We start from the raw sequence: 15059 nt of genomic DNA, 5'->3' as shown, positions 1-15059 counted from the left end.
CAGTATCACCAGATAAGAAACTCAGCCTCCGAGGAAAGTGGTTTGCCAGCAGTCACAGAGCCAGTAAGTGGCAGAATCCCAATTGCTTTTCAGAGCCCAAACGTGAATGCCGTCCTGGGAGTTCTCCTTTTCCTTACTATAACTTACACAAGATCACACCAGCAGGGGGTCCTGGAGCCCCAGAAAGGGCTCTAGCCTGTCTCACTGTCTATTCCACTGTCCTGAAGAACAGCTGACAATTACCCTTCCTCTCTCATCAGGGGCAAGCTCTGGCTGCATCTCAGGACTCTTCCGGAACAGCATGTCGGGCCCTAGGCACAGATGGAGGGGGAGAAAGAAGAGAAACCCACCCCTCTCCACTGAGTCAGCCAGCCACCCCCACCACTGCACCCAGCCACTCACAGAGGGCACAGTCTTTCTCTTCTCTCTTTAACAAGTATTAGTAAGCATAAACTATGCACCAGGCACGACGCTGGGTGCTGAGTCACAGTGAAGCCCAAAATGGCACACAGAGTTAGGAAAAACAGCAAGCAAATATACAAACAAGATAATCCAAATGGTTATTAGCCACAAAGAACGCTAATAGGTTAACAGGATAGAAAGGGACTGGAAAGGGGAGTAGAGAACTATGTTTAATAAAGGTGCTCTCTGCCCTTTCTCTATTGCTGAACTCTATCACTAACGTAAACTTGAATTGATTTCCAGATAGCTCACCTTTCCAACGGCCTATTCAGGGCTCTAGAGCAGCTCTGATAGAAACATTATCTGAACCATATAGGTCACTGTTCATTTCCTTGTACATTTAAAAATAAGAAAAATGAAACAGGTGAGATTGTTTAATAATATATTTTAACCAAATAGATTTTAAAATATTATCATTTCAATGCATAATTGAGAAAATAAATCATCAATTTCTTGGCGAGATACTTTACATGTTTTTTAAAATGAAGTCTTTGAAATTTGGTGGGTATTTTTTTATTTACACCACATTTCAATTCCAGCTAGCCATATTTCAAGTACTCAAAAGCCCCAAGTGGGTGGCACCTGGATGGCTCTGTTGGTTAAAGCACTCAACTCTTTGTTTTGGCTCAGGTCTGATCTCAGGGTTGTGAAATCGAGTCCCGCATCAGGCTCCGCACACAGTGCAGTCTGCTGGAGTTTTTCTCTCCCTCTGCCTCTGCCCCTCCGCACTGCTTGGATGCTCTTTCTCTCTCGAATAAATACATAAATCTCTAAAAAAAAAAAAAAGCCACAAGTGGCTAGTGGCTACCATATTGAACAGTAGAGCTCTAGATTAATGACAGTAGTCATTGAAACATTTTGTGATGGGCAGATTTTTAAGTTCCACATGGGTAGTCTCGGGGGCCTTATTAATCTCTGCACTTCTGTATCTTCCTGTGTCTAACACAATGCCTCTTGCTAGAGGTGAATGAGGAAGTATAAATTCTGGTTGCTATTGGCAAGGATCTTATGATCAAAGAGACTTAGAAAAAATCATGAGACAGTGAATGTCAAAGCACAGAGAAATAGAGAAATACCATCTTTAATGACATCGTTCAGCTGCTGGATCCATCCTTACCAGAAGTCCACATTATTACTAGACATTTTGGTTACATGAACTAGAAAATTTTCTCTATTTTTAAGCCAAGTGAAGTTGGGATTTCTGTTACTTGTGACTGAAAGCAACTGGTACCAAGAAAAAAAGTAAATTCCAAGTCAACAGCCTTGAGTTCACAGATTAATTAATACTGTCAAAATGCTGTGCATTTCAATCTATTTGAAGTGAATATATTTTCCCCAAATTAAAGAGCACATAACCCAGAATGAATCTAATGAATAGATCTGGTTCTTGTCAAGTGTACCCAACTTATTTGTAATACTAACCCCTATGACAGAAAGCCACAGAGAGAAAAATCAGATCTTAAAATCGAATGCTTGGAGCAGAAAAGAGTTAAAAAGACAAGGACATGCACTGGGGGTAGAAAGGGGCACACGAGAAGAAAGCCTAAAATGTTAACTTTCGGAACTACCTGAACACAAGTTTTCACACATGATGGCTGTTCTCATGGCCCCTTCATTTCCTTCAGCTATTTAGAAAAACATATTCTAGAGCTACATATAAGTTTTTCAAAGAGGCTTCAGGAAGAAATTCATGTGTATATTTGAAGGGGGTGTTTCCTAACAGGAAATTGCTATACTTTTTCAATCTGACAAATTCTTTCCCTTTCCTCACTCTACACAACCCCTCCCTTCCCCATGCTCAAACGGTGCTCTCAGATTAGGAAAAATGCAAACAACAACAAAACACTTTTCAGGTAAAATCATTTCATTTCACATTCTAAATGTCTTCTATACAGGCCCAAATCTTCACAGGACACCTCTCTGTGCATGCGGGACCTATGATGACACATGTATAATTTGGCAATTTGCTGCTTCATGTGTGGCCACATGAAAAAGAGCCAGCATGGTCAAAAAAACAGGCATCTATAAATGTCAAACCCCCCCCCCCATTTATACAGTAGATTCACTGAGATTTACTGGAGCTGAGTTTCACCAAGAATAAATAGCCCACTGCAACGGCTCACTGCTCCCTAGCACTTCTCTATCATATCCCTGTATTTTTTCTAATCTGATGTTTGTTTCAAAGAACTTAATGATGTCAAAGCTCACTTTGGTACATCATACTATGTTCATGGTGTGAGGAAAATGACATAATTCACTGTCTTCAATCATCTCAACTTCCTAATTATCAAATCACTTTACAGGAGCTGAAGTTTTCAGCTTTCCACTATCTGCAAAAGATGATTTGGATAGGATCATTATAGCAAAAACAAGATTGGCGGGGGGGGGGGGGTTTAATTATGAGAACCATTTGAATCTTAGCCAGCAGATATTTACAAATAAATAACCCATCTATGAAACATAATCATCTTTCTTTGCTCATTAATGCATAGACCCTACTTCATCTTATTGTCCTGCCTGTGCTGTCTGTGCTTGAACATAATAATATACTACTTTTCCTTACAAAATATTGGCAAAGATTGCTATTCCATAATAGAGATGAGCTGGCCCTACCTTGAGTCATCTGTCTTCTGTTTGACACAAGTGTTCTATCTCACTTATTGCCTCATGTTTCATAAGTGCTCATTTGCAAAATTTTCATCTGCTCGTTCATAAGCAACACATGCTGTGTCATTTTCATGGTCACATGAAGACAAATTTGGGAGCTTTTGTAGGAAGGAAATTTTGGGACATTCAAACACATGACTATATTCGGCCTGCTTTTAAAACAAAAAACAAAAAACAAAAAACCCTGCTTCTTGGAAAGAATAAGAAATAATTTTATCTTCCAACTAGGAATCTGAGTCTTATATGCCATTTAAAGAAAAAATTCACGAAGCCAGGTTGCTGACTTCAATAGAGGGCAATTTTTCATCAGCCAGGTCTGTCAAATCCATTTTATTTCACAAATTGGACAGCCGTATCTGTGTGTTCCCTATCAGCCATAAGAAAATGGTATTCTTTTGATTGGTAGTATTGGGTTTTATTTTTGGATGTTCTCGCTTTTTATCAAGGATGAAGAAAAATATCTAGACAGTATTCAATATTTTTGAAAGCACATGATATTTACAAATGATAAGACCAGAATAAAACTTAAAGCATTTGGTAGACATTACTTCACGAGCCTCAGAACTAGCTGTGAGACAAATGGAGGCACAGACAACAAATATTTACTGAAGGCCTGTTATATGCCAGAAACTGGACTGGGATAAAGTGTCATTTATAAGGGTCATCTCCTCTAGTCCACACAAGCCCTACGAAATGAGGTCTCTTATCCCCATTTGAAAGGTAAGAAAACTGAGCTAGGTGAAATGAGTGGCCACAAGTGGCACAGAGGAGAAATATAAGGAAACCAGGATTCAAATACAGGTCTTCAGCTTCAACACTCATGCTCTGAGTGGCTTACAATGAGGAAAAACATCTGGAAATAATCTAAATGGCAACGTAGGAATTGACTCAATCAACTGTAGTATATCCATACAAAGCCGTCATGGCGAAGGATGATAAAGATCTATTTTTATTGACGTGAAAAACCGTTAACATGTCAAATAAAAGGAGATTGTAAACACAGAACATATGGTCCTTTTTGACATATACATATAACTTGCCATGTTTATTCGCATGTAAAAGGTTATCACTGGGTGGCAGGACTTGATATAGGTTCTTTTTGACTTGTTTTTACTTTTTTTTGTTTTTATTATTGAAGCTCTTTTGGCAAACAGGGAGTAACAACACGATAAAGAATACCTATTCAAAACAAAGAAAAATATGTATTTGAGGGTCGCGGGGTAAATACTGGAGGCATCACCAACCAAGCTAGGCATAAGAAAATTACACCCATTGTCACTGCTATTACTCAGCACTGTTCTGGAGGTTCCAGCCAACTCAGTAAAAGAAAAGGGAGAGACAAAAAGTCTATTTCTTAACTTTAGGATTACCTATCTAAAAAATTCTAAAGAAGCCCCCAAAAAGCTAGTAATTAATAAGACAGTTCTATGGGTGCCTCAGTGGCTCAGTCAGCTGAGCATTTGCCTTCAGCTCAGGTCATGATCTCGGGGTCCTGGGATCGAGCCCCACATCAGGTTGCCTGCTCAGTGGGGAGTCTGCTTCTCCCTCCTCCTCTGCTGCTCCCCCTGCTTATGCCCTCTCTCTTGCTCTCTCTCAAATAAATAAAATCTTTAAAAAAAAATAAGACAGTTCTAATGAGATCCAATATAGATATATAACGTTTTACAACAGGCCTCAGGATTAGGCAAACTTTTTCCTTATGGGTCAGAGGGTCAATACTGTAAGCTTGCGGGCCATGTGGTCTCTGCAGTAACTTCTCGACTCTGCCACTATAGCACAAAAGCAGCCATGGAAAATCCTTAAGTGAATGGATATACAGTCTTCCAATGAAACTTTAGTTCTAAGAACAGGCAGTGAACTGGATTTGGCCCACAGGCCACAGTTTGCTGACTCCTACTTCATACCACCAAAAAATGAAAAATGAACAAACAAAAAAAACACAAGACAGTTGATGGAGAAGACTTACCACTTAAAGCAGCAAGAAAATATATGAAGACCTAGAAATAACTTTCTGAAGGGCGATTTAACTGTCTGTATACATCAAAAGTTAAACTGTGACAACTCTTTCAATACAACAACTCCATTCCTGGAATACACACGGATCTTTATTACAGTGTTATATATAATAAGAAAACATATCTACTGACATTGTCCATGTGTATGAGAGACACATCATTTTTAAAGCACATGACAGAGTAGTATGCCTACTTTTAGCTGGTTTTTAAATAGATGGGTGTGCACATGAGGTTTTGCATATGTACCCACAAATGGAAAAAAAAAACCTGGAAAGATGTATACCCAACTGCTCCATTAGCAGTTATTTCTACGGGTGGATTTATGAGCAACTTTCTTCCTCCTTTTTTGGATTTAATTTTTGTTTCTTTGTACTTTCCCAACTGAGCTTAGAAGTAAAATTTTTCATTTTTAAAAGAAGCAAGCAAACAAAAAACCCCTGTGTGTCTCTCAACAATCTAGTCTTATTGGTATGAATGCTCAAGGATTTCATATACAGTGTCCTCCCCAAAAAAAGCACATTCGTACTGATTTTCATTTTCACATTAAGACATCCCCAGGAAGTGCTTTAAATTATTCTAACTGCTTCATGCCCTGAAGATAGAAATCTTCTGGCTCTAACTAACGTGTAAGGAGCATCTATCTGCAAATCTTATTTTTTCTTACCCTTCGGTGCCCCATTTCTGCAGGCACACAGTTCTCTGTCTAGGAGGAAAAGCCAAAGAAGGGCAACAGGAAATAGGTAAGAATGGTAGGTGAAGGACCAGTGGGAGTTAATGTCACACAGGGAAATAACCCGTAGTAAATTCATTCCTCAAGGTCTTATTGTTCTATACTATGCGAACCTCCCCTGTTGGGTTAGGAAAAAACTGACATTATTGCACATTTTTATTCTAATTTATGAAACTTTTAAGTCCTCCTAGAAAATTTGAGTCCATATGATTTATATTGTGAAAAGTTGTGGCTCAGTTGTGACGCTTAAGTACATTTTTCCTTACAACTGACAATAGGTATCTAATTACTGTGTCAATAGTTAGTTATTAAAACATATATAAATTGAGACATTTAATTTTCATGTACTTAAAATCTCGGGGAAATGGAGATGAAGTAGAAAGAAAAATGATGATTCTTCTAACCTCTCAGAAATTCCTTTTTTTTTAAGATTTTATTTATTTATTTGACAGAGAGAGACAGCCCGTGAGAGAGGGACCACAAGCAGGGGGAGTGGGAGAGGAAGAAGCAGGCTACCAGTGGAGCAAGGAGCCCGATGCGGGGCTCGATCCCAGGACCCTGGGATCAGGCCCTGAGCCGAAGGCAGATGCTTAACAACTGAGCCACCCAGGCGCCCCTCAGAAATTCTTTCTGGAGTTCAAAAGTCTCAAACATCCAAAACACACACACAAAATATCTGATGATGGAACAGAGAAAACATACCTTTTACACTTCACATTTGATCTGAAAGTTTCTTGGAAAGATTATCTTTTCTAAAAGCTCTAGATCTTATTATTTTGCACAAAGATGGAAAAGAAAAGCTTTAGATGGCTGAGCCAAGCAAAGGCAATGCTCTAAACGTCAGGCTACAGCACAGGACTACCTCACACTAACAGAGAGAGCAGGGAGCTTCTTACGCTAGTATAGTGCTCTCTCCCTGCCCGAGGATGTCCTCATCCACATGTCCAGGCCTGTGACTGTGTTACCCTATATGGGAAAGGAACCTTGCAGGCGGGATTCAGTTAAGGATCTTGAGGTATAGAGTGATTAGGTCATAGAGTGGGGCCCTACCTCCATAAGTACAAGAGCCTTTTCATAAGAGAAGGAGAGAGAAGGAGATGGGAGGAAGGAAGTCAGAGGTCAACTTAGAGAGAGATCTGAAGGTGTTACAGTGCTGACTGTGAAGATGTAGCAGGCGCCACAAGCCAAGGAATGAAGGTGGCTTGCAGGAGCCAGAAAAGGCAAGGGCATGTATTCTCCCCTTGAGCCTCCGGAAGCCCTGCCAACTCATTCAGATTTCCAACCTCCAATATTTTAGGATGATAAATTTGTGTTGTTTATAACCAGAAAGTAAAAAAATTAAAATAAATTAAATAAATTAAAATAAATTCTTTCTAGGTGTTATGTGGCATAACTCAGTTGTCAAAAAAAGAAAAAACCTTCCTCTTTTAAAAGATTTTATTTTATTTATTTGAGAGAGAGAGTGAGAGAGCACAAGCAGGGGGAGTGGCAGAAGGAGTGACAGAGAGAGAGAGAGAGGGAGAAGCAGACTCCCCGCTGAGCAGGGAGCCCAATGTGCAGCTTGAACCCAGGACCCTGGGATCATGACCTGAGCTGAAGGCAGACACTTCACCGACTGAGCCACTCAGGTGCCCAAAAGCATACACATTTCTGCCCTCCCAAAACAGTTACCTTAAATGGCCTTACCATCTCCCTACTTCCATCCTGAAGTGCCTTCCTCCAATAGCTCAGCATAAAAAATAGATCTAATGCGAACAGAAGTGCCTCTAGGAAAAGAGTTTTCCAAGTTTTGAAGTGTGTGTGTATGCATGCACACGTGTGTATGTGTCTGAATGCATATGCGAGTATGTGTGTGTGAGCCTGTCATTACTACAGAGGCCACGGGAGAAAAGAAAGTCTCCCCAGAGCCAAGTCAGAAGTTAACAGGAACAATATGACAAACACAAGGTCATCCAGAGTTCTCAAAAGACAATGAGGTGTTAAGTACATTTTGTAGCCATGAAAATCCAGGACGTACGTAAATAAGCACGTGATGAAGTTTGCTCTGAACACAACAAGTAGGTATATTTATATAAAATAACTTTCATTAACTATTCTTTTGCTCCCAATCTCAAGGAAATGCTAGTTATCCCTCAGCAGAATTTACTATTTGCTAATCCAAACATAATGAAGCCTCTGCTAGGCTTGTATTCGAGATCTGGGAGACTGAAATACCATAATTTTCCTTTCAGTCTTCCATTTTAAAATATCTTGGAAATGAATTTAATATAGTTGAAAGTAAGTAGGCGTGCTCCAAATCCAAAACTGTGTTTTTCTTGTCAAGTACTGCTCTCTGTAAAGTGCGTCACCGAACCCCAGTAGAAACTTACCCTTCAACTTGAGGTCAACGTTATGTCTCAGCCAAGGGTAAACGCCATAGCTTGGCATATCTTCAGGAATCGGATTGCTGTTTATCCAGCCATCACAAGCAAACCGGAAGAAATTATCACAAGGGTCCACAGAGAAATTTACCTTACTCAAGATGGCGGCAGCTATTTAAAAAGAAAATCACAGGATTAATGACAAGCACCGAACTCTATGTACTGTTCTCTTCCAAATTAAACAACCATTTCCTATCAACCAGTTTCCAAGCCTTGGCTTTTACTTTTCCTCTCAAATGACTCCCTGAATCAACTTCACTATATGAAATTACCGTATTTAGATTGAGTGGGTAAAAGCTTGGTGGTATTCGTGTTAATGGTTTTTGCAGGACTGCCCCTGACATCTGCGCGGCATGGGACAGGAATACAAATGGAGTCTACGGTAAATTGTCTGCAAGGATGTGTGCAACATCTCCTTCCATCCCTCTCATCCTTCTGCCAGGTGGTTCTGTGACTCATCCCATCAAGCGATAGGATCTATTTTCCCTGCCTTGCATCTGGATTGGCCTTACAACTTGCTGTGACCAACAGAATATAGCAGAGCGACTTTTCTTGAGTTTCAAAAACTAGGCCTTAAAAGGGCCTTGTATCTTCCATATTAACTCCCTTTGAATGGAGCCCTAAGACAGCCCTCTGAAGAAGCCTCCTGGAGGAGGTGAGACCACACAGAAAATAAACCAGTCAGCACCAAGTGCCAGACATGTGACTAAAGCCATCATGGACCTTCCAGGTCAGATAACCCTCCAGCTGAATGCAGCTGTATGAATGAGCCCAGGCAAGAGCAGCAGAGGACCCCTGATGAACCCACAGAATCACAACAAATATTAAATCACTCCTATTTCAAACCTCTAAGATTTGGGGGTATTTTGTTCCATGGTGTAAGCTGAGTGAAACAGAGGCCCATAAGTCATACTGAAATATTTAAAAGATGTATTTACAATATACCTCCATAAAGACCTGGAAATCCAGGTATGAATTCCTGAGCCCCTGGATGTTCAGTGTAGCTCTCAGAGGAATGAACCCCTAGAAGAGACCCCCACGGGCCCTGTAGGGAGGCTCAGGGCCATTTAGCAGGGAATTCGGGCTCATAAACGGGTATGGCTGCTGACCTGGCCCCTGAATTAGGGGAGAGGCATGGCCAGAGGAGGGCAAAGTGAGGCATTCTAAATGAGGGGCCCAGAGCAGGGGCCCCTCTTGCCCAGGTCTCAGGGCAGAACTGAGTATGTGTGTAAGTTAACAGAAAGACACAACAGACTGATTTACCATTTCTTCCTCTTTCATAAGCCCACACACAATTGCATACGCAACACAGTCAACAGGGAGGAAGCTTGTGCATACTTAAATACGTATCCACGAGCTGTAAAAAAATATTTCATTAAAAAATGAGAAGTTTCTTGGAGCGTCTGGGTGGCTCAGTCAGTTGAGTGTCTGACTTCGGCTCAGGTCATGACCTCAGGGTCCTGGGATCAAGCCCCACATTGGGCTCCAGGCTCAGCAGAGAGTCTGCTTGTCCCTCTCCCTCTGCGTCTCCCCCTACTCAGTGCTCTCTCTCTCTTTCTCAAATCATAAAATCTTTAAAAAAGAAAAGTGAGAAGGTTCCAAAATTCCTAAGACTGAACTCCAACTCTCTTCTAACCATCATACAACTGCTGGCTACCACTCTAACACAAAGATATGCACCAATTTAAAAAAAAAGGCAGCCAATATTTTAATGACATTGAAAAGATGACATTCTGGGTAATTTCATACTTTAATTGATGCCAGAATATATTTATTTAAAATAATGAAAACCCAATGAGTTTTCAGCTGAATATAAAGGAACTGCCAAAAAAACTATCATCTGCATATATTTATATATGCTGGTTATCAGTTTGGTTACATGTGTCCTCCAGGTTTAAAAGTAGGCTAGATATTTTTCTAGCCTAGACTTGCTATGAAAATTTTCAACAACTTTTTGTCCTTGATAAAGTGAATGATCTAGAAATATCCTAAGTTTCTACAGGACTTCAAAATCCCCAGCACTTTCTCCTTCCCAAAAAAATCAAAGTAAAAAACTGGTTTAGAGGGGCACCTGGGTGGTTAAGTCAGTTAAGCATCCAACTCTTGATTTTGGCTCAAGTCATGATCTCAGGCCTGTGAGACTGAGCCCCACATCAGGCTCCACACGGAGTGTGGAGTCTGCTTCAGATTCTCTCTCTCCCTCTCCCCCGCCACCCCCCCAACCCTGCTTGTCCTCTATTAAAAAAAAAAAAAGTAAAATAAACAACTGGTTTTAGAAGCTTGATAAATTTTAAAACTGGCTTAATATTTTCATCTTTGAGAATTAATTCAGTGGTCTCCAATTATATTTTTACTTACTGCTACTATTTTACCATTGATATTAGTATGCAAATAAGCTAGGACATACCAAATCTTTATTCCAGTTTGTATTTATAATGATTCTGGCTGTTCAGTCACAGAACGAATCTGCTATGTGACACCCCAGGATTATACAAGTCTCAGTGCCACACATTATTTACAATCACACAGAAAAGCCCTCACACACATTTTTATTCACATAAGCACATTGTTTTCTGGCTGCCTTCCCAAACCTCCCCCTGACCCCAACCTAAAAATGTATCCTCTCCATCTCCTCAGTATTCTTGTAGGTACCTACAAAATCTGCAAGATCAGCTATGACCTCAGCCTTGACACAGAGTGGGGAAATACATCACTCACACAGAATTTGGAAGTCAGCCCGCTAAGTGGGAAAACTCTAGTTTCAAACTCCCAATTCATCATTCGTAATTCACAGCTGGGCACAGGGCTGCACTTTCTGTAGAACTGAGACTTCAAATTGCAAGGAACCATAGTTGTCAAGACACCACAACCCTTTTCCCCCTGCTCAGTTCCATGGAGAGAAAGCTCAAAGAGACTTGTTTTAATAAAGAAATATGATGATCAAAAAAACCTGTGAAAGGCCCAACTATGTGTTCTCTCAAGTTACTGCATATAAGGTCAGTGGTTGCGCGGTCCCCTACTAGCGTTTATGTAGAAGTAGAGTCACCACACCCCATACCCCAGCCTGAGCTTTTAAGTTTAATCAGGGCTCAAGGGAGAGGGTGGTGCTAATAGTAAAATCATTAGTACTGAGCATTTCCTCTGTGCCAGGAACCATGCTAAGCCCTTTTCAGAAAGTACAGCATCATCTGGAGCCAGACCACCTGGGTTTAAATGCCAGCAACACCATGCAAAAGCTATGTAACCTTGGGCGGGTTACCTAACCTCTCAGTTTCCTCATCTGTAAAAAGGGATAATAACCACAATCCGTGGGATCTTCATGAGAATTAAATAAGTAAATACACGTGAAGAAGTGTTTGGAACAGTGTCAGGCACACTGACAAATATGGTTGCCAGATAAAATACAGAATGCCTAATGAGATTTGAATTTCATATCAATGACGGCTTTTATAGTTTAAGTACGTACCAAATATTGCTGTGGACAAACACAACAAAAATAGCAGCCTTGTTGTCTATCTGCAATTCAAATTTAACTGAGCATCCTGAACATGTATGTATGTAGCTAAGCGGGCAACCTTACTTACAAATTTTTGCTATTACAATTCCACACTTATCTGAAACTCTTGAGTTCTTTTTCAGAGCGCATACATTTTCCGATTTTAGAAAACTAATACAGTGCATAGACCACAGATAATATACTACCTCCAGCAATATCTGGAGCGGCACTCCTGAAGCAAGCACAGTAACAATTCCATAGGAAATATATGCATATTTTCTTAGGTAGTATAAACAAAGTCCACAACCGTCTCAGAGAAGTTAAGATCTAGTTTTGCCATCACAAGAACTGAAATCAGATCCAGTCTTGCCAGCTGACAGTTACAATGTTCTCTGGGCCTGGGGTTTAGAATCACACACACCATGGTCCTGAATTACTACTACAACCAGCACCGCTATTTTCTTCTACTCTCATACCTAGTATGCTAAATAAAAACAGTATTTCCATTTTACAGATGGTAAACAAGAGGCTTTGGATGGTTATTTAATTAACCCAGGATCATGTGGTTTTTAAGTGGACAGACCATGCTTCAAACCCAAGTCCGCCTGTCTGCCCTTATCCGTACTTAGCATGCCCCTTCCTTGTAATTTTTTCCACCTCTTATTTTGAAAAAGGGATTAGGAGAAGAGGAAATGGGCAAGAGAAGAAAAAGAGAGCTATGGAGAGGAGGCATCTCAGAAAAGGGTGGCACCTGATCAGAAACGGCCCAGAAGTAATCAAACACTTCCATCTTCCGAGCTTCCATCCTGCATGACCAGACACGCACACACACCCCGCCACACGCACGCACGCACCCCACCACGCACGGCCCCACCACGCATGCGTGCCCCCACGCACGCACACGCGCCCCTCGCACGCCCCACGCACGCACACGCGCCCCACGCACGCACACGCGCCCCACGCACGCACACGCGCCCCACGCACGCACACGCGCCCCACGCACGCACGCCCCCCCCCCCCCCCGCCTTTGCGCTGCTTTTCATTTGAGACCTTCCCAGGGAGACATTTATGCAGTGCGTATGTAACAGCTGTTCTGCATGCCCCTAAGCACAGTGAGGCTCCAGTTACACTGAAGAGGATGTATCCTTGGTGAGCCTTTCGTCACAGAAACAGAAAAATCAGTATTTTCTTCAATATTAGCCATTCACCAACGTGAAATTAAAAACAGAACAGCAAGGCAAAACAGACTGGCGGGAGATAACATTATCAAATGGCATTCTCTGTTTTACTCTTGTGTTAAGATTTGTAATAAAGAGAAAACTCGTATAAGTGGCTCTCCATACAGAAAGTTCCCTAAACTCAAATTGAAAATTTTTTAGTTCAAAAAAATCTCATTTTCGGGGCGCCTGGGTGGCACAGCGGTTAAGAGTCTGCCTTGGGCTCAGGGCATGATCCAGGCGTTATGGGATCGAGCCCCACATCAGGCTCCTCCCTATGAGCCTGCTTCTTCCTCTCCCACTCCCCCTGCTTGTGTTCCCTCTCTCGCTGGCTGTCTCTATCTCTGTCAAATAAATAAATAAAATCTTAAAAAAAAAAATCTCATTTTCACACATCTGCAAGGACCCAAACACAGTAAAATCACAAGGTGACATGAAGTCTAAAACGTTACCTCTGACAGTTCCACCTGGTGTCCCACTCTACTTCAAGTCATCACTTTCCATTGAGAAACCCTAGGTCAGCTGCTCAAGCTGGAAACAGGAAAGTGTTGGGAATTCCCAAATTGTTCTCACCCTTCCCGGGATGAAATCGAGAAGCTGAAATGGTTGTCTAATCACCAGACACTAGTAAGTCTATTGTTATGAAAAAGGCAAGACAGGACCAAGGCCAAAGAGTTACGTGGCATGGCCTTATCGCACCAAAGCACTGATGGAGAGCAAACAGACATGACCTTGAAGCCCAGCTCAGTAGCTAACTCAGGATGTGACCCTGGGCAAATTATTTAGCTTCCAGAAGCCTCCATATCCTCATCTGTAGTTGGGCCTGGTGATAGCACTGACATCATGGGGTTCTTAGGAAGATTTTATGAGACAGCTCATGTAAGTCACTTAACACAATGCCTGGTAAAGAAATATATATTGATCACTTAAAAATGGGACAAAAATAATTATCTAATCCATTACCTTCGTATAAGGCCTCTGAATTTAAAAGCTCTTTCACCTGAGTCTTTTCCACCTCGACAAATGCCACCACCAAAAATCTAAGCATCACCTTGATTCTCTGCTTTTTCTCACAACCCACTTCAAATCCTTCGGCAACCCTCTGGCTCCCAAATCCTCTACACTCTACCTTTCCATCTCTGGAATTCAAGAAAGCATCGCGTCTTGTCTGGCTTACCGAAATAACCTCCCGCCGGACAACCTTCTTCCATCTTGATCCCTCTGGTCTCTTTTCCATCCAGAAAGACTCTCCTGAGTCTAGGTCTCCACAGAGAGATCTTTTTAAATGCTAATAAGATCATGTCTCTGCCTTTATTGAAACCTTCCGGAGGCTTTAAAACACACTTAGGAAAAACCCACACTCGCTGACACCTGGGTTCCCCACTAACCCTGCACTCTAGCCCTTACCCAGTAAGTTCTTCTGCTCCAAGACCTTTGCCCTAGCTCTTCCCCATACCTGGAAAGCCCTTTCCTCGGTCTTCCCACAACCTGTCCCTTCTCATCATTCAGGGTCATTTCAACATCATCTCCTCAGACTTTCCAACCTAGCCATCCTGTCACTTGCTATCACATTATTCTTTTTTTTTTAATTTTATTTATTTATTCAACAGAGATAGAGACAGCCAGAGAGAGAGGGAACACAAGCAGGAGGAGTGGGAGAGGAAGAAGCAGGCTCACAGCAGAGGAGCCTGATGTGGGGCTCGATCCCATAACGCCGGGATCACGCCCTGAGCCGAAGGCAGACGCTTAACCGCTGTGCCACCCAGGCGCCCCATTGCTATCACATTATTCTACTTGAATATTTTAATTTTCTGCATAACATTACCACCGGCCAATATTTTTCTTCCACACTGATCACCTTGTGTTTATTGATGGCATTTCTTCCCCTACCTGGTCATTCAACTTCACTGCTAACTCAGTGCCTGACTTGGAATAAATAGTTGGCAAATTAATTCATTAATCTCTTAAGACCAAGAGGAAAGTGAAAGGGCCATGTGCTTAACTAATGCTTATGACTTTCTCCTTGGAAAATACACTAGTGTTCCTGCCCAC

At 41.6% G+C, this 15059-nt stretch overlaps 1 protein-coding gene across 3 annotated transcripts in view; it reads right to left on the bottom strand.

Moving 5' to 3' along the window:
- Positions 1-15059, bottom strand: part of PHEX (phosphate regulating endopeptidase X-linked) — a 207032-nt gene that overhangs the window by 177126 nt on the left and 14847 nt on the right. For 2 of the 3 annotated variants that reach the window (XM_048213359.2, XM_057310564.1), the window contains exon 5: positions 8244-8405. In XM_048213359.2, the coding sequence (XP_048069316.1) occupies positions 8244-8405 (162 nt within the window). Of the gene's footprint in view, positions 1-8243; positions 8406-12541; positions 12626-15059 lie in introns of those variants that run through there. The other variant, XM_048213360.2, reaches the window with a different exon arrangement.

The sequence above is a fragment of the Ursus arctos genome, chromosome X, assembly GCF_023065955.2.
Source record: "Ursus arctos isolate Adak ecotype North America chromosome X, UrsArc2.0, whole genome shotgun sequence".
NCBI classification, from domain to species: Eukaryota; Metazoa; Chordata; class Mammalia; order Carnivora; family Ursidae; genus Ursus; species Ursus arctos.
The sequence above is the reverse complement of the archived record's forward strand: the minus strand, read 5'-3'. Positions and strand labels throughout refer to the sequence as shown.